Source organism: Pipra filicauda, unplaced genomic scaffold, assembly GCF_003945595.2.
Source record: "Pipra filicauda isolate LSUMZ 115617 unplaced genomic scaffold, ASM394559v2 scaffold121_size3267253_pilon, whole genome shotgun sequence".
NCBI lineage: Eukaryota > Metazoa > Chordata > Aves > Passeriformes > Pipridae > Pipra > Pipra filicauda.
In genome coordinates, this window is record NW_024103674.1 from 617880 (window position 1) to 638471 (window position 20592).

A 20592-nucleotide genomic window follows, 5' to 3' on the forward strand; every position below is an offset into this window, starting at 1 on the left:
AGTGGAAGGTGTCCCTGCCCATGGCAGGGGGTGGAATGACATGAGCTTTAAGGTCCCTTCCAACCCAAACCATTCTATGATTTTTTAATTTAGTTCAATAAAACCATGATTGCACCACAAAGTCTACTTTTGTAACTAAAAATTGCTGTATTATGGTCATGTTAGGGTTAAACTATTTTCCCAGTTCACTTTGTGCCACTCAGCAAAGGCACCCTCTGATGTGGTTTCTTTGTTCAGTAATGCTCAAAGTCTGAGGTTTTAAACAAAATAACACAAACACGTTTGTGATTATTTTTCATTTTAATTGTCTGATTCTACGTAACATTTTCAGACACAGCATCAATCTAAGTTCCTAACAGGACAGTAAGAAAGCCCAGTATCAGGCAGCTTCCAGAAGAATCTTCCAGAGATGGTTAAAATGCTTTAAAATATTGAACATTTTTCACATTTCTACAAAACAATGACAACTGGCAGAATCTTTTTTTTTTTTTAACCTGCATTATTTTAGCAGTAGAGAAACAGTGGAAGGTGGATCATATTCTTGACTCTTTCTGGACCTGTTTGACTATAACAACAAATAGGTTTATAACATGACAATTGCAAATATAAAATTTCAAATGTGCCAACTTTAAAAAAAAAAATCTGGAGTTTTCCTCAGTACCTGCAGTACCTTGCTTCTGTAATAAATATTAAAAACCATCTTTACATTACAGAAAATGTTAAATAAGTTATTTACCAAAAGAATTCTTTTTTTGTCCTCTTTTTTTTTTTTTTTTTTTTTTTGGTCAAAGGCTGATTCCATTAAAAGAGCTGAACAAACATTTTTACATCAATAAATAGTAAGGCAGCATGAAGCAAACAACTCCCAGGACCAGTCTGTGTTAGCAGAACTTTCTCCTTCAGAGAATCCTCTTTTTGCTGGTGTAGGAAGGTGATTTTTGATTCTCAGCTGGTGGGACCTGGTTAGAAAAGCAATAATTACTATTATTGTACAGTACTTTGATGCCCACAATTTGTCCCTACCCCATCCTGCTGCACAAGGAGCTGCAAATAGGAGCTTCTGTGTTCAGCAGATCTTCAAATTAAAGTGATAAGACTTTTGTAAGCAGAAAGACTCTTTTATGTCATCACTTTCTAGCTCAGGCAGGGCTGAGACAACAGCACAGCAGCTGCACAGGGAAGTGCTGAAGGAGGCACTGATGGGGATGAGGGAGAAGGGGTGCACAGAAAAGGTTAGAGGAAAATTCAAGGAGGGGCTGAGAACTGTACAATCATTCACAGTGGAGGGGTGTGAGGAGAAGGCTGGGATTTAGCAGTCAAGAAGTGTATTCATCCTTCTGGGAGCAAAGTCTGAACCTTCTGGGAGAAATTATATCTGAGCAGTGATTATTTAAACACTCCAAGTGATTTAATACCTTTCATCAGCAAAGAGATGGTTGCAAAAGCTTTGCCTGTTGGGTCCATGTTTAAAAAATAAAAGGTGCATCAGTTACTAATACACACTCCAGCTTTAAATAAGGGTGTCTTTGTGAACTTGTTCAGCAGGCAGGTTATCAGGCTGTGATCACCCGAAAATAAACTGCTGGAAGGTGATGACAGACATGAATATTAATCTAGGGAAGCATCAGGAAGGAGAGGGTTTAGCTGTTTATGTGGTCAGTCATAAAACTCTTAATTCAGACATCAAACACGGCAGACTATTTATCATACTAAACTGCTGTCACCCAGACTTGATTAGGTAGCAAACCTAAAGCAAATCAGACTAATTCTGCAAAATACTCCTGACACAGCAATGCAGATTTCTGATTAGCATATACCAAGGAATTAAAAACAAGCAAAAATTTTACTTACTTCCAGGTTTCCTCTGGCTTTCTTCAAGACATCATGAGTTAAAACCACTGGAAAGAAAGAGGAGATTAAAAAGAATACTTCAAGTCTTTCTAAATTCACTGTATTCAAGTCTTATGACCAAATATTAAACAACATCTGAGCAGGAGGATTTCCTCAGGACCACAGGGCAGGTCCAGAGGCCACCCCTGGAATGTGGTTTCCTACTCCTGGCCTGTATTCCATAATCTGCTTTTCAAATCTAAGCATCATGGAAGTGGTTTAGAAGTTTTTCTGCCACACCAAGAACATTCCATGTGAAACAGGAATAGCTCAGGACTACGTGTAACATCCCAGGCACCAACAGCCCCTGCGATCCTGAGTGCCCAGTTCCCTCCACCTAAGGCAGAAAGGAAGACTTTCTGTTCATTCTGAGGGGAGCTGGTGCCTGATTTAACTCCAGTTTGAGCCATTATATATCCTATTTGGGCTGGGGAGGGCAGTTAGTAGGGAAGAGAGAAAATTTGCAGTGGAGATGTTGTGGGGGGACCATGGGCAGGTGGCAAAAGGAGTCACCCAGATCCTCCAGCAGTTCAAGGACAAGGCAACCCCTCTGGACCATGGGGAAATCCTGTCAGGGGCTTGTTCTGAAGGGTTCCAAGTTTCCTCTGTTCATCCAGCTACTTTGGCTCTGTGGGGACAGCAGGAGACCTGTGAACAGAGGAGGGGATGCTCCCAAACAAAACCAGTATTTAGAAATGTCAGATTAAATCTGCGAGTCTCTAATCTGTGTCAGCTCCATAACTGCTGAAATACACCCCTCACAAGTACCAATTTGATATTCCAGTCTCAAAAATAAACAATTTAGCCATAATAAAGATTTTTCATTACAACAGCAAGAACCCAACAACTCCAAGGGTAGAGCTGTCATGAGATAATTACACCCTTGGCAGATTACTGCAATTTGGCACCACATTGTTCCACGTTCAGAGGTTCAGAGGAGGTTTATAAGCAACGAGTTCTCTCACCACAGAAAGCACACAGAAGACTCTGAGCCACAAGAATGTTCCAGTCTCTGCCTCTAAATATATTTAGGAATATATTTAGGAATGTTCAGTTAAATAACAGAGGGAACCTGAATATCCTCAGTGGAGTGGCCAGGTAACAGGATGTGTGGAGAATGAAGGTGGGCAAGGTCACCCATGGAAAGGAAACCGATGCTTTTCCTTTCTTAGCAGCAAAAGGGGAAAGGAAGAAATCTCAAAAACAAGTGTGAACATCCTGACAAAAATCCAGCAGCTTCACATGATCCCCCTGTATGCTTGGTCAGGAATTTGTGTACAGATGCAAATTAGAAACAATTATTAAATTGCTCTTTAAGGCGAAGGCAACTCGACATCCATAATTCCCATAATCAATGAAACGTAGAGAAAATCACATCGAGGCCTTTCTGTGTAGCAGAGTGCTCTCTGCTCACAAGAGCTCTGCTAGTAAATTCATTTCACCTGGCAAACTAGATTTTTTCCTAAATCAAAAATGTTAAATTCAGCCCATGAAGGGAATTTGGAGGCTGTGACACTGCTGGCACAGCTGCTGCTCCCCAGGCAGCACTTTTGCATTATGGAGGTTTCAGAAAATGCAGGTTTCAGTTTCTCAGCCCCTCGTTCAGATGAGGCTCAAAGCCCTGCAAAGAGGGAGCAAAATTAGGGGGAGATGTGCTGTTTGCACATTTCCACAGTGGTGGAGTGGCAGAGGGATAACACTTTGGCTACAAGGGTAAAAATCTCTGTTGATTTATAACCTGCCTAGTTCTGAAATAACCCAGTGTGTTCCAGATGTCACTGGAACTGGAGAAACTACACCAGTAAATCTACCCCAGGGATATTATTTGGAAAGACACACTACAATAGCTTTGATTTTTATATGACAACCCCAAACTGAGCTATTTAGCTTTAAAACTTGAACAAAACACAGTTTATGATTTAATATAAGTAATTTGTACATCGTTTAATATAACAATTCTGAAAGAAGTGACCAAAAACCAGCCCATAAATGCTTAAAACAACAAAAATCTGCAGGCAGGAGACACGTGGACCTTAGATATAAAAGTTACAGGCTATGGAGCAAAATAACATTTATCACTCTACACTGCATTTAAATGACTTGAGTCACATATAGTGTTATGGCCATTTTTATAACTTTGTATGGTGTGGAACATTTTCCAGTCTAGGTGAATTATTGGTAACACAAGTGCCACTCCAGCACAGACTAACGAGCCATTCAGTCCCACCTCTTCAGAGAAGGTAAGGAAGGACTTTTTAATTTTCTTTTTAAAGAAGAAAATTAAATCTCCCTCCCACAAAACACATATGGCTGTAGTATGAAGGTAGAGGAGACATCCATTCAAAGCTCTTCTGGTGAGTGATTAAACTCTAAAGCAGCAGAGATGGATCTCTTCAAACCTGGCTTAAATCAGCTACAATACTGCCCGTGTCCCACTTGTTTTCATGTTTCCAGCTAATTTCCTAGATACAGGATGCTAAGAGTAAAATATCATTTCACAGCATATCCTAATTTTTCTTTAAAAAAGGACTCACAATAAATTTTTGTTTCCCTTATTCTGAGCCTTGTTCTCCTGCACTCCCCAGTCTGGTGCAGAGCACTGACAGATCTCCTTTGCCACAAGGGCAGCATCTCAGAAAATCTAAGAGCCTAATTCCATGTTTACTAAGACTGAGGCAAAATCACAGTTCCGAGAAGGACAAAAATCTTTGGCTGAAAAGGTCTACAGCAACAGGAGCTGTCCAGAACTGTTGCAAGATAGAAAAAATAGTATCCAAAATGGAATAACTCAAGTGGCAATCGGGCAGCTGCATGGATTGACATGTTATCAGTGGTTTGTGTAAAACCATGAACTGCTTCCCATGATATTCTCTGCAGCTTTCTGTACTTTGGGCAACTTTTTTCCACTGGACTGAGGCTCCATCAGTCTGGCACAGCCTGAACCTCCTGAGCTGTTTGTCACTAACAGCTGGGAGTGCACAAGGGAATGCCAGTTGTAAAGGTAGCCACAGACTACAAAAATGAAATAAGAATCATTAACAAAGCACACACTTACACTGGTCAATGATGACTTTCTCCATGTTTTCCTTCAGCTGGTTTGTGGAGTGCAAGCGTTTCACTGTGCTGTGCAACTTCTTCTCTTGCTCAGACAGTTTCTTCCGTAATCGAAATATTTCTGCTTTCATCCCTTCATCCTAAATTGAGAAAAGAAAATATGACATTAAACTATTACATAAAAGCACTATCCACACTGAGAATTGCTCAATATTTTTGTACAAGGACTCTCAAGCTTCCTTAGAGTATGAACAACTTAAAGGAGTGAAAGATGTCTGAGTCCTGTCCTTCCTCCAGGACACCTGTGACATGATTCTATGATTCTATGACACCTGTCAAGAGACAACTACAATTCTTCTATTACACTGGGGAAAGTCTTAACACCAGTGCCTATTTTTGTTTCTGAACTGGAAAAGATAAGGAAGGGCAGTGCCATGGGATCAGCAAGTGTCCTGTCTGCAGGTTCAGAACTTCCATCTTGCTCCTCCAGTGTTCTGTTAATAGTTGATGCTGCCTTTATCAAAGGGCTAAAAGGCACTGGACATATGAACAGGATGGTTTAATTGCAAAATTATTTGACAGTATCATTATTAAGGTTCAGTTTTCACCAGTTCCAAACAAGTTATGGTTAGTAACTTGCAAAACAGGATGGTGAGCAGCCCTTCCAGTATCACCAATTTGGATCCTTGGGCAAACTTAAGCTTGCACATTTTTAATCCTGTGCCACTTGTTAATTAATGTGTCTCTGGAATTTGCCCCCAGTACTTAGCTCTGCAGAACTGATTACTCACAGCTCCTGTGGGGCTGCAGAGAAGGCAGTGAATGCCCTGTATCTTTTACAATCAAGCTTCAAGAGACATTCTTTCATATGCTGCATTTAAGACATCAGAAGCAATCTAATACTCTTAAGATCTCGGGATGTTGGATAAGAAACTTTAAAAAAGATTCTATTAGGCTCTAATTAGGTGCATGCTGGGAACTCGAATCCCCACACACATTAAGGTCAGATTTTCGTAAGTGACTGATCCAAATGAAGAAGGTTTGGATCAGTGTGACAGGGAAGCACAAGATGCATCACCCACACACTGAAAGCCCTGAGTGTGTGTGAGGTATGTTCAGATACTGCAACCCAGGCCAACATTTAGCTGTCTGTATAGCTTACACACATGAGGATAAAAATGGAAGCACACACACTTGCCAAGACATTCCAAATATGGAGCTGAAACATCAGTGAATATATCAGACAGCAAACTCCTTCTGCTTTTGTGAGTCTATATAAGGATGCTAGAAAACATCACCAAAAATGTCATGAAATTATATATACAATGTTTATTTTCCTAAAGTTTGAGGGTTTTTTCAGGAATATCCTACTTCCCTTAAAAAACACATACAAAAATCTCAGTGAAAACACTTCAGATTTATTTTAAAGCCAGAGTTTGAAACAGTTGTATTGCTGAGTGGTGGTACTCTGACAGTAGAGATAATTCATTCCTCATTTAGTTTACTTTCATTCATTTGCATAGTGCAATCCTTTTTAGTTAAAATGTTATAAAACTTGTCTTGGGGTTTTGTCACACTTTTACAAAAGCATCCTCTTTTACAGCTTTGGCATCAACAACATTTTGTAGCTGAGATTACATCGAAGGTGCTGATGCTTCTGTTCTTACTGGAATACACATAATCAAATTGAATTTGGCTCAAATAACAGGGAGTCCAAACCTTTTCTTGCAGAAGTGGAACATTTGCCACCTGCCTGGGTTTCCTGAATATCCTGTGACAGGGTTACAGATGACATCTTGATTATAAAGTATGTTGTAAATTAACACCTGGGCACACAACATGACCAGGACAGGAACCAGCACACACTGGACATCCTGGGTTCATGATTTTCAAAAGATTTTCCCAAAGGACACGTTTGTAACTGGTCCATCTCCCTTGACACATTGTCAGAGTTCAGAAAAAACCCTCAAATCCAACAAATTCCAGTGAAACCCAGCAGTACCTGAGTGCCCTGAGCAGTACCATGAGCAGCTTTCAGGGGAAGGGAAACTCTCCAGAGAAGCTTCAATAAACGTGCAGCCTCTTCTAAAATCTGCTGCACTGTGTGAGTATTTGTGGAAAAGCCATGCAGGGATGCCTGGGCTGGTACCTGTATCACAGGAGTAGAGACATGTCATATTTTATACTTAAAACATTATGGAAATGTAATCTTAATGAATGGATTTAATCCAGTGGGTGTGATTTCATATTTAAGATAATGTACACAGACATTGTTTGCCATAAAAACTAATTTGTTAGTTAACAAAAGCTGATGAATTATGCATTATCTGAGAATTTCAGGGAGGGAGGGGATTCATCCTAATCAATAACCATGATTAAGAATAGATTATATTTACTAGATTTCCTTTGCCACATGGTAACAGTTGGCAACTCTCTTCTTTCTCCATTTGCATTTCGTGTCATGTTATTTGAAAGTCAATGATTACAGACATCAATTTAAGCAATATAGATGTTTCTTCCTTAGCAGACCCTTTAAACTGTTCCATTTAATGCTAAAATAACCATCAGGACACACATAAAATGTTTTCCTCTGCTGACAGATGAGGAAACCAAATTGAAGAAATTGCATAAATGTGAAATAAAGGAGGGAAAGAATGCGAGGGGAGCAAATGAATTACCAAAGCAATGGTGCTACAGAAGGGGGAAGGGTAATGAAGGAAAAGCATTTGCAGTTCCTACCCCATGCAGGATATAATCTGAATATTTATTTAGCATTGTTATCTAACCAGAATCCTCCTGTCACATAAAACATCCCATTTGCTAAGTAGTCTGAAAATTCAGTGATGTAAAGCTTGATAGGAAACTGCAAATTGTGAAACTTACTGCTTTTATCTTTACACCAACAAAACAAGTTAAAAACTTAGAGAGATTACTTTTCCAGTCATTATCAGTATGTTAACTAGGTCATTTGGAAATATATGATACTTCAGAGAGTCTTAACTGTCATTCAGGCATCATTTTCCTGGGTGAGCACACATGTGATACCACAAAAAGAATTTCAGAATTGTGGAAGACTGCACCTTCAGTAGCTTCACTAATTATAACTGCAAAAATAAGTAGCACAAATTTATCCCTGCAGTTAAGACCTTCTGGTTTTTGAAGAGCAGCAGGAATGGTTTTTACAACATTTATATTATCATAAAATCATAGGGGTGAAAAGGACCTTCATTAGTCACTTAGTTTCCTTTCCCACTCCAAGGCAGCAAACATTACATGGAATTTTTCAAATATTGGCATAATCATTTTTAAAATCGCCTCCAGTAAGTGTCTCTGAGCACCCTCCATGCCAGTGGTTCATTATTTTTACCACTGGCTGTTGTTTTCAGTGCCTGTTCCAAGCCTTTCCTGTTGGGGTTTAAGTTTTTTAGCTCTTTATTAGATGCCACAGACATGTACAGACTGTTCCTTCCCTTTAATTGAAGCTTGTAGGCAAATTTATCTTTTCAATCCACCCCAAATATGCCATCATTAACTGTGTCCAGGAATTGAAAATATTACATAAGATAAAATGAGCAGAAGTAAACACTAACCAGTTCTCCTGATTCTAGAGGGAAAGGACTGACATTATTCAAGACAACACAAACATTTGATTTGTTTAAACATTGTTATGTTTAAGATTACAGCAAGAGCACCATGACTTGTTATTACTGTGTCACAGGATGCAGAAAGGATGATACACTGTGTTCCAGAAGACAATATTTGATCATTAATAAGATATTCCAGTCTGTGGATAGCCACTGATATTGCTAAAATGCTCAGCTGATACCAAGAAGTGAAAAAATATTAAAAAGCTTCCCTGAATAGGAATGTAATATGAAACAACCCTCATTAGCATGCATCAATCATTAATGTACAGTTACAACCTGGTGTTACTAAAGGGCTGAATTCAACTAAGTGAGGAACTTTATTAGCTCTGTATCCCATTTCTTTTAATTGTCTCATATTTCCTGCATTACAAGAAAATCTCAATTAGTTTTATCCTTAGATTATTTTTACACACCACTACTTTATGCCCTCTTTAAAGCATTTCAGACTTTTACCTGAGGTTTTCTGTTGTTGCTTTCATTTGGCTTTTTTATCATTTCCAGCGTAACAAACACCACTTTTCATATAAAAGCAAGCAGTTTTACCTCATTTCGACTTGCAAGTAAAACTAAGATTGCTTAAAGCACCAGAATTAACTAATTTACCTGTAGCCTCATTAACTCAGAATCACAAATAAGTGCCTGCATTTAGATGAGGCTTGGACCGTGAAGGTCGAGGTGTCCTGAGTCATTCAGTGCCTGCTGCACCTGGTTCTTCTTCTATAAATTCACCCTCCTTTAGCAGCTTTCTCTGCTTACCTTTACTCCAGGCTCCTGCAGCTTCGTACCAGTGATGTCTCTCAGGGAAATATCCATTTCTGCCAGGACCTGCTGCCCCTCTGTGATCTGTTTCCTCAGGGCCTCGTAGTCCTCGATCAGCCCCAGCACGTGGCGCCCGTTTTTGTCCGCCCACACCCCGTGTCCGGGCACCAGGCGAGGGGTGCACGTGGTGCTGGAGCAGGAGGTGCTGCTGCAGTGGGAAGCACTGTCTACATCATCCTTAGGGGCTGGGAGTGTACCTGGGATAGAAAAATAGTGGACTTCTTTTATCCTTACGTGCAGAACCGATTTACACTGAATTTCTCTCAAACCACAGGTCTGAGGTACCGACAGTTACAGGATCGCGGAATATTCTGAGCTGGAAGGGACCCACAAGGATTTTAAAGTCCAACTCTTAAGTGAATGGCTCATACAGGGATTGAACCCACAACCTTGGCATTATTAGCACCGGGCTCTGACCAACTGAGCTCATCTCAGGGTCATAACTCACATTTAGGACACATTTGGACGTACCTGTTTTCCCCAGTGAAATGCAACGTCCACTCCTCTGCTTCTGCTGCTCACAAATGTTTCTGCTGGCAGCAGGGCATTTGCAAAGGTTTTCTACTAAAAAGTGAGAAGGAAAACTCTTATCAGTAGATGTTTACATCCATTAAAAAAACTTCCCAACTCTACTTCTGCTCCTTTTATTGCTGATGCTGCACTTGGACTCAGGAAGCAGGGAAACGCAGCCATGGATCTTCCAGTATTTACCTACTCTTGTATTTTAGCATCTATCCAAAGTTCTAGATATCTCCCAAAATAGTAAAAATATCTAAAATACCTCCTGAAGAGCATATTTTAATTAGCAAATGTAAGCTTCCCATTAATTTCACAAGAAGTATGACACTCTCCACACTACCAGACTAAAGATCTTCCAAATTCCCTAAGCACTTATGAGTAAAGACAGCAACCTAAAAACCTAATAAAGTCAGCTGTTGACATTACAAGGAGTTTTTCTGGCTGTATGCTGGATGTATGGAAAGCTGTTACTATGCAGAGCACTTTAAGCAGCAAGGAAGATTTTCATGCTCTCTGCATCCCATGTACATTTATATTGGAACAATAACCTGAGTGTAAACATTACATTTTCCTTGATTTGCTAAAACAGCATCACTTAAAAGTGATTGAAATAAAGGTAAAATATTCCTCAAGGGCAAAAAAGGGACAAGTGATTTATCCAGAGCCCATTTAGTGCATTTATTGATCATTCTTGGGTAATACATACTCACCCTTACAAACACTACAGAGCTCTGGAGTGAAAAAAGAACCCCCAGGTAAGGAAAATTTCACTTCACACCCCCTGCACAAACAGCTCTACCAGGAAGGGGATTTGGGTGCAGCTGATGTTGTATAAGGCTTTTAGAGCATCTTTAAAGAGCAAGGCACAGGTTCCACAGCACAACAAAAGCACACACAGCACAGTACCATTCACTCCTGCACAGTGCTGAGATCCTGGTTTGAAAAGACAGTTGATATTAACAGCTGACACTGATGCCACTTCCTCCCTCTTTCCTTTGGAAAGTTGTTCCTCTAATTTTTCATGCAAGGACTTGTTGGTCTCGATGCTCCTTTCCAGCTGCACCCGCAGACTCTGTATTTCAGTCAACAGTTCGTGTAAGTCAAGTGGATTATTCTGATCTTTTCTGAATTCCTCTGAGGCATCACATCTGGCATCTGAGACAATTTCAAAAGAAACACTTAAACATCTTTAACTATTAAAAAATATTAGCTACTAGAACGCTCAGCAAGTAAGTTATAGCCAGTGTTATCCTCAATATTAAGAATTAACTACAAACAGCATTGAGATAAACAAAAAAGCACGTCTTAATTGCTTCTATCCAGGAAAGATTTAAAGAGCTGAAAATTATTTTTCACTTTGTCCATTAAAGCTACTAAGTCTCAAGCCAAAAGCTAAAAAATGTGATAAAAACAGAATGAAGAGGATTTACAAAATCTGAAGCTCAGTAATGCACAGTCTGGGGAAAGAAAAAGAAATGGGTAATCTCAGAGTACAGAGGAGGGATGAAGTAGAATTGGGAGTTTAATTTTACACACGGAATTAAAAACAAAGTAGTGATCACCTGGCAACCAGAGGAACAAATCTGAACATGAAAAAAAGCAAGGGCTGTGTTTGCCTTTTCACAGAAACAATTCCATGTATTCTTTCCTGCTGAAATCAAACTCATGAAGGTGTTCTCCAGACAGTGGGAAGGGGCTGAGCTACATGAGGAGGGTGCTGCTACTCTCTAATGGCATCACCAGTTCCACAAGAATCACTTCCACCCTGAGCCAACTTTGGCTTAAAGCCTTGTGCCAATAGGGTTCTTCTGCTGCAGCCAGGCAGGAAATCCAGTGGCAGCAGGGCATATTAGAGGAGCAGGGAGAAAAAAAATCACCTTTTACAAGAAGTTCCAATAAGGAATTTGCTGGATCTGGCAAGGGGAATGCAGCAATGAGCAGCATTCCACTCTTTTATCTCACCAGCTTCCTTACAAGGGGTAGGAAGAACTCAGGTGAGCTCCAGTCCCCCTCTCACCTTTAGTGACATCAAAGTGGACTGGAAATTATTAAACAGCTCGTTCAGAAAGCAGTGCCAGCACTTCTCCCAGCCCCAGGGAGAAGCCATACCCTCACCTTCAGCCAAGAGAAAGCACAAGCTACCTGAGTAAGCACGACCTGTGAGGATGCAGCAGCAGGTACTTAGATGACAAGTAAATATCTAAGATTCCCAGGAAGCCTGAGACACTAAATCTTCAATTCTTGTTTTTAGCTTAGCTAAAAGACAAAGGGAACTTGGGGTGTGTGCAGTCAACATCTCAAACAGCCTGGCAGTGACACCAAGTAAAAAGCAGCGTTTGATTAGCAAGTTGTCAGTTCCCTCTGCACAGCAGAGAAGCAGAAGCACAGAAACAGTGACCCAGCCCTACAAGGTCATATTCAGAGGGAAGGGTTGCAAGGGCAAATGTTGTGCATTTATACCTGTCCTCTTCCTTCTTGCTTCTTCCAGCTTTTCATACACCTTGATCTCCGTCCGCAGCGACTGCAGTAACTTCTCATTCTCTGAGATCTGATGTTGCTTTACATTGATTTCTGTTTGCAACCTGTTAAGTCCCAATAAACAGCTGAGTTAAATTCTTATTTTTTTTTTTCAAAATCTAAAATCCATTCCTCTTTCCCTCCGTAATTCTTGCCTTGCCTTTTGAATACATCCATGCACCTCATTAATGTTAATGGCTATGGCTAAACACGTGCTTGTCACATTGACAATCTTCTTCTCTAAATGACTGTTTAAATGTGGACAGAATCAATACCTGTTTAATTCATTACGACTGCTGTAAATTTGACATGTCAGGTATCTGATTTCATCTTCCTTTTGGCAAATTTGTTTTTGCAACTTTTCGTTTTCCTTCTTGATGCACTCATGATCCTCCTGAAGATGCTCAATGATTGCACTCTTTTTAGAAAGAGATTCTCTTAACTTTTCATTTTCCTTTTGTTTATCTGAAACAAGAAGAAACACAAGGTATCTGTAACGCCCCCACTAAAGCTATGGTTTTTAACTAAATCAGCTTTTTCAGAGACTATCAGAAAATAACAGCTGCTACTCTATTATTGTTAATCCCAGCTTGGATGCTTATGGTTGAGCATGGAATTGCAGGGGTGGGGAGAATGGTTAAGTCAGTTTAATGAGTAGAATGTGACTATTTTATTGTTTTCTGATCTGGGATGAGTTGCAGGCTACTCCTGTAAAGCACAGTTCACGTTTTTACCTCTGGATCCTTTTGCTAACATTGCATTCAGAACTTGATTTTGCTTCCTCAGGAAATGTATTTCAGAAGTGAGGGAATTATGCTGCTCTGAGCCATGGATAAAAATGTTTGCAGAACCTATAAATATATACATAAAAGATGATTTATGAGTCATCTCTAGGTCATTAAAGATTAAACTTTCCAGACAAGAACAATTTAAAAAATTGCAGAAAAACATGTTATGAAAGCTATTTCTCCACTATATATTTTGAAGGTTATCACTACAGGCTAAAAGGCAGCTCAGGTTAATGCCAAGTAATCCAAAGCCCTGAGCATCACAAGTATCTCTCATTGCTGGGCAACCATTACCAAAATTGCACAATTATCCCCAGCAGTTTTCACCTGTCAGTTAATATCCCAATAGGACAAAATGTAGGAGTATTTTGTGACATTTCTATGACTTGAAAACTGTTGGAGGGTTTATCATATATTTTAGTCTTGCTCTGCTCATACTCCATTGTATTTAGTGAGAGAACAACTAGATTCTACCAACTAATCCACAGGGACTAATGCAGGAGTAACATAAATAGTCTGGCAATAGATCTGTTACCACACAGCCAAGAGTCACTGTCTTGGCATCTGATTACAAACTGAGAACACATTTATGACCACAGGGATGAAGATTCATCCCTCTTAAATTCGTGTATCTAAAATTCAGATAACTGAGCCCGACTTGATCAACCATCAGCAGCCACAGGGAGGAACAGGCCCCTCCAGAGAGCAGCTCACCCCGTGCATCCCCTCCACACCTCTCTGTGGGTGAGAGCCCTGTTCTCCAAGAGCTGCACTTCTCTCCAGTGCCTCCATGAGAAGCTTTGGAAAACCAGCACAGATTTAGATGTCTAAATTTCAGAAAGATAAGGGTGATGAATCCTATCCCGAGGATCTTATTGTGTTAGTCATATGAATATAAGCGTTAAATCCTGTATCCAGTCAGTCAACTTCCAGCCCAGGCACTCCTCATAATGTACTGTATTTATGTTACTCATTCCCCAAGTGCACTGTTACAGTGCAGTCTGGAAAGTGCCACATTCCACTCTCAAGGTGCTGCCTCTGAAATGCAAGTCAAGTAAATTTTATTGCCCTTTACAGCCTTCTCATAGTCAGTAAAACACTCCAGGACCCACTGGAATTAAAAGTATTTTTCAGTTGATTGGTTATCCCAGTATCTCCTGAGATAACTACAAGAGTGTCAAGTATTTGGTTAATAGAGAAATAACCAGCTGGCAAAAAAAATTAGCTGAGTGTATGAGGAGGATGCCTTTCAGCTCTGGCAGTTCAATTCAATTTGATGTGCTGCACTTCCTCTGAGTAATCTTATTTTATTGTAATCCCAATTGAAGCTTTTACCCACTACCTAACTGGGATGTAGTGTGCCATGATATGCACCTCTTGTCACTACTGAAAGACTCAAAGGCTCCAGAAGCCTGGCACTAATGGCATTTCACTATCTATATGTTAAAGAGTTGAGGCAGCTCTGTGAACTCAAAAGGCTTTTCCCTTTTCAGACTTTAACAAAGCAATTCAAGTTGAAGTGGCAAGGCTTGATGGTCTCATCTTGATTCTAATTTAATTTATTGCCCATCACCCAGCTTTATCCTATTTGAAAAGTTATGCTATCACAGTTCTACTGAAAGGCTTTAGAATATAACTAGTAGTTATCTTACATAATAAGGGATAATGTAGAGCCAGTGGTAATAGGGACACAATCCTGCAATTTGACCCACTATTGAGACTACTACTTCTGTGCAGAGCCCTGCTGACATCAATTACACTCTCCACAGAGGCAAAGGTCCATCTAACCAGAGGAAAGTGGAGCATCAGGGCCCACAATTGCAATACACTTGAGTTCTCATTCTGTTTTGTGCTGAAAAAGTGAGTGCTAAGGAAGCATACCTTGAAGGTTTCAAAGGAAACACCGACTGAAAGAAAGGCACTGTTGAAAATCACAGCAAAGAGGAAGAAAATATTCATTCCCAGGTAAAGCAAAATAAAGGCATTGACAGATGAAGAGAATTCTGAGTAGATACAGTCACTTATGGGTTAAAAAAGCAAAAAAGCACCTATTTTAATGTTAACTGCCATTAATAACATTTGAAACCTGGGAAACTCAAAATTAAACCTTTGATTTTGTTTTGAAGCCTAACATTTGAAATGATTGAAGCAATTATTTTAGTTCTACTTGCACTGCAAACCTCAGCTCTACAGGAACGATGTAGTCATTACCAGCACTTGAGTCATTTATAGAATACTGGAAGCCCAGAGGCATTTAAATACTTAGAGAATCTAAATATTAAAAATAACACGGCAAAAATAGTGGGCAGATGTATGTACATCCATATAACATTTATTAGACCAGAATAAATCTATGCAATAACTTCAGTTGAACAAATGATTCAGTATCATGAATTTAACAGGCTCTCATCAACAATTAAGTATGTTACAATTTGGCTTTCTGTTTTAAAGGAAAACAAACTAAGGATATTAAGTTAAAAGTAAAAGTATTGAATTCATAGAATCACAGAGTGGTTTGGGTGGGAAGAGGCCTTAAAGCTCATCTCATCCCACCCCCTGCCATGGGCAGGGACACCTTCCACTAGCCCAGGTTGCTCCAAGCCCCATCCAACCTGGCCTTGGACACTCCCAGGGATTCAGGGGAAGCCACAGCTTCTCTGGGCAACCTGTGCCAGTGCCTCTCCACCCTCACGGGGAAGAATTTCTTTCTAATATCCAATCTAAACCTACCATCCTTCAGCTTAAGGCCATTCCCCCTTGCCCTATCACCCCATGCCTTCAGGAATCTGCCTCAAACTTCACTTGTGAACTTCTTTTTACACTAAAAGTCAAAGAAATCTCATCTATTACGAAAAAAAGGAACATCATTATTAGAAGAGAGCACAGGCTTATCTGATCTCATGAAACAGATCTTCAGTACAGAGAGAAATAAGAAGGACTGAAAGTACATAGTAGCAAAAAGGAGCTGTTCTAACAGGTAGTTGTTTTTTTTCCTTTACTTTCCCAAATTTCTCCTCCATGCATTGGTAGATGTGCTAAGGCAACAAGAAGACAGATGGAAGGCATAAGACAGTTTATAAAGAAAATATACTTTCACTGCATTAATGGATGCCCTTGCCAGAATCTTTATGAAGCTGTAAAAGAGTTGGAAGTGTTTCAGTGTGGTTATTTCACGAGCACAGAATGCCTTTCCAGCAGTGTAAATACTTCATGGATGAAATGGATGCTTTTTATCCACCTTTCCATCACTGTAAATTATCCCTGAAAGCAAACTGCCATGTGCAGGTTGCCTCCATTTAAACAACAACAGAAATGGATCATGGGGTGATGTAAAACATAATGAATCTAATGTCAGTATTAGTGAAACTGAGGCAAAGGAAAGTATGTCTGTATTTATTGCCTGCTTTCAGTCTGAGTCATATTGCATATTAATCAATTGTCCTGGGGGGGGAATGTGGGAGAGTGAGAGCAAAGTGCAGGGAAGTGCAGGTACAGGGTGCTTCAAAGGTGCTCCAAAAGCATCCTTTTAGTGAAAGCTGGCTATCTCCTCGTGAAAAGTTTTAAACACAGATCAGAGCTTGGCTTTCAGAGATGCTGAACACCAGGAACAGAGAGCACTGCCTCCCAATTTGCATAACTATTCTTAGCATTTTTCATCCGCTGCTTTATATTAGAGTTTGGAATGAAAACCAACTCCATGTTAAAATTTCCATCAGTCGCTGTCAGGTATTTCTCATTAAAACCTCACGGTGGCATTTTGTCCAGGACACATTTATCCCACCAGTCAACTCCAATGACAAGCTGACATGGCCCAGGCTCTGTCTTGCAGGCATTTTGTCCCTGTGTGTAAACACAAGCTGGCTTTAGAGTAGTCAGAAAATTCCAGAGAAGGCATCTCCAGCTGGCAGTGGTGCTGTGCTGACTGCCCCAGGTGTACATGGGACAGGGGCAGGAAAGCTAATTCTACACAATTCCTACTTTGGATCAATAGCAGGGATGTAATTTAGAGCAAAGCATCTCCTTCTTTATTCAGACTGAAAAATTCATACTGAAATGATGTTGATAAAATGGGCTTCCCCTCCTGCAACTGTCCCTGGCTGGACATGGCTGAGAAGTGAAAGAGGACATCCTAAAATACAAGAACATTGAAATAATAATGATATCCTGAAGGCACAAAAACAAAAAAGGGAAAAAAGCAGGCTGTTTGTTGGTAACAGAACTAGGAGGGTCTTTCAATTCTCTGTATGAAATTCAACCACAGCACCATCAAATGTTATAAAAGTCCCTGGCAGCCCTGTTCTCTGAGCAATGTGTGCATGTGCAGGTTTGAGGCTCTGTGGTGCACGTGTATCCCATAAAAGATTTGTGCTTTGGTACTGGGTACACTTCCAGCACTGGACTCAAGGAAAAGGCACATCAGATCTGTATTTATGCCACTCCACAAGCAGGGTGGGAAACCAGTGTCTGCTGAGAGGTTCAAAATGCAGCAGGACTCTGAGAAAGGCACATCATTTTAAGGGGTGGGGTTATTAAAAAAAAAAAAATCACACAAAACATTTCCAGCAGCATTTGATCTCTCAGGCTCTCATCAGAAAAGGTGGATTTCATTTCTCATGAAATAAATTCTTACCTTGATCTAGTTCCTTGTCTGTTACTTGTCTCTCAAGCTGCTTCCTCAGTCTCTCATTAGTTTTTATGGAGTATTCTAAACGCTGTCTCAGGATTCTAATTTCTTGCAGATGCTCCATTAATAACTCTAAATAAAGCAGGAGACCACTTCTTATTTTGAGCAAATTACTGTATTCTTTTACACTATGTACTCCTGCCAAATCTAATGGCTGTTAATACTAAAAGATGATACAGAGCTGTTAAAAATGGTAGATATTAAATATCTGACTCCACGACAGTCTTTTTTTTTGTACAGTGCTCAAGCCATGCATTTAGTGACAACTCCTACTCTCCATTTTAACTTAAGCAATATTCCAGTTTTAAGGCTCTTCAAATTTCTTCTTCCTACAAAACTGGAGTAGATAACAATTTTATCTAGTTAAACATTCCCTGTATTGAGAAATGAATTCTAACTCTGCAATGCAGCTTCACACTCTGGCTCAACACACCAATCATATACATTTTCCCTTACAATAGGAAGCTCCCAGAGTAACTCAGATAGAAATTTGACTTTGACTTACCCAATGCATACCACAATAAATAAATCTTGAATCAAGTTTCATTACTGTACCTTTTCCTTCTTGCTTTGCCATTCTACCATTTTTCTTCCATTGGCTGCAAGTTTCAGCTTTACTCAGGAGCTGATCTGTTCTACCTGTCACTGTCTGATTTGTCAGTTTATCCCTGTCACACACTCCTGGTTTACTCTGCAATATTTCTCCCTGAGCAGTCGGTGCCAGCTCAGACATTAAATTTTCATGGCTGCCGATAAAGTACTGCAAGCATCACTCGTGCTTAGTGAAACTATCCAGGTCAAACATGACACCACTTATTAATTATGCAGCACTTAACAATCCTCCAGGAAACACAACTCTGGCTTTCACAAAATTAGAAAATCTCTCTTTTTCAACGTAATAATCTCTTGACAATTGTCTATTTTGCCCCCATAACTTGTCTATTTAAGGGCTGTCTGGAGCACTGTAAAAGCTGAGAGTCTAAAACAACAAAGGCACAAATGATCACGGTTTATTTTGTCTCAAACAGGAGGCAGCTCACATCCTTGCCATCTCTGTGTGCCTTATCACTGGAATTGCAATGATTATGCAAGGAACTGGAAAGCTGAAGCAGACAAACATTCTTCATTATTTCTTAATTAGTTCCCTTGTGTGTTATTCATCAGCTTTTCCCAATATCCAGCGAATCTTCAGTGGGAAAAACATTACCTGGGGGGAACTTGCTTGGCACTTTGCTGTGCTGGCCTTCCAGGTCACGCCTGTGCTCGGGTGAGCCAAGGGGAGACTTCTCTGACAAATCAAAGTCAGACAAGCTCTGAAGAGCAGATGGTACAGGGGACTCATCCTGCAGCTGCTGGTACATCGTGGCGTTCTTCTCGTTATCCCTTTTGCGCCAAACAAAACGGTTTTAAAATATAAAACGTTGTTTTATCACTTTGGAAGCACAGACAGGGGGCTTGCTGTCAAATTCACAGGTAAAGCAAGGGAATTTATACAGGAAACAAAACACTACACATCAGAGGTCGTATCAAGACTGAAATTCAGAGCTCACTGAAGTCAGCAGGAATAAGCACTGGACCTCCAGCCCGCTTTGTATTTTCCAGCACCAGGTATTCACCTTGGTGTTCAGGGGACCTCAAGCTGCCTTGAACAGGCAGCTGAGGGTTTCTGTAGCACAGAAGAATCCCAGGCTGGCATAAAACCAACATATGCAGCACAACAACACCTGCTCCCTTCACCTTCAGCAGAAGGGGGTTGTGAGAAGGAACCTCAGCTGTGCTGCAACTTCAGTGATCTGAGCCAGCCCCAAGGTCACAGGGAGCTCCCTGTCCCTCCTGGCAACCAGGATAACGTGTGAACATCCACCACAGTGGATCATGGCACAGGTATTGTTTGTTCATCACTGGAACAGTCCTGGTAGCGGGATGTTTCTTTTTCAGTATCTCAGCTTTTTGATGAGAAGTGGGGAAAAAAAGCCTTAGTTTGTTTTCGATGGATATTTTATTAACAAATTGAATATTAATAAGCAAAGCCCTGCCAAAAAGCAAAACAGTGGAAGTTGTGCTACAAAACGTCCTTATCAACTTAAGAAACAACCATATTTTTGCTAAACATTCAGTTGCACTCTTACCTTTGAGCTAATTCATAAAGTATAGTAACTTCTGTACCTATTGATTCTCCTGCAAAGCAGAAACAGCTGATTAAAAACACACACTGAGAATTACAATTTTTTCCCCTCCATCTTACTCTATTTAAATATAGAATGGTAAATTAATGAGAAATTAGAGAAGTCAACAGATACTAACACACTGTGTGTTAGTGTCAAATGCTGTACAGGAGTAAAACTATTTATAGCTTAGCAACAAAGCAGCATCTTGCTCTGAAGCTCAAAAAAAAATTAATAGGGACCACAGGTGCCAGATTTTACAGCCTTGGTGTTTTAGTTAGCACACAGATGTGAAATAATTGTGTTGTATGCAAAAGGATTAAGAGTAAATGCTTCAATAAAGAAATATATAAACAAAATGATATAAAAACAATTCTGTTGCACTTGGATTTTGTCCACCCAGCGTCATGTTAACCAGTAATTCTTAATAAAGGGGCACACGCGGGATTTTGCCTGCAATATTCTCTGTGGAATTGTGTGTGAGCACAAGCACAGTTTAGGGCAAGAGA

General features: G+C 40.1%; 1 protein-coding gene across 4 annotated transcripts in view; it reads right to left on the reverse strand.

Annotated features, from left to right (window-relative positions):
* Positions 1-281: 281 nt before the first annotated feature.
* Positions 282-20592, reverse strand: part of CDK5RAP2 (CDK5 regulatory subunit associated protein 2) — a 72250-nt gene continuing 51939 nt past the window's right edge. For 2 of the 4 annotated variants that reach the window (XM_027729898.2, XM_027729897.2), the window contains exons 27-39: positions 20048-20096; positions 19126-19301; positions 17865-17990; positions 13181-13297; positions 12722-12911; positions 12390-12511; positions 10836-11084; positions 9882-9971; positions 9348-9607; positions 6947-7093; positions 4946-5084; positions 1852-1898; positions 282-959 (exon numbers count right to left, since the gene is read on the reverse strand). In XM_027729898.2, the coding sequence (XP_027585699.2) occupies positions 900-959; positions 1852-1898; positions 4946-5084; positions 6947-7093; positions 9348-9607; positions 9882-9971; positions 10836-11084; positions 12390-12511; positions 12722-12911; positions 13181-13297; positions 17865-17990; positions 19126-19301; positions 20048-20096 (1772 nt within the window). In that variant the 3' untranslated portion in view covers positions 282-899. Of the gene's footprint in view, positions 960-1851; positions 1899-4945; positions 5085-6946; positions 7094-9347; positions 9608-9881; positions 9975-10835; positions 11085-12389; positions 12512-12721; positions 12912-13180; positions 13298-17864; positions 17991-19125; positions 19302-20047; positions 20097-20592 lie in introns of all 4 variants that reach the window. The other 2 variants (XM_027729896.2, XM_027729895.2) reach the window with 1 other exon arrangement.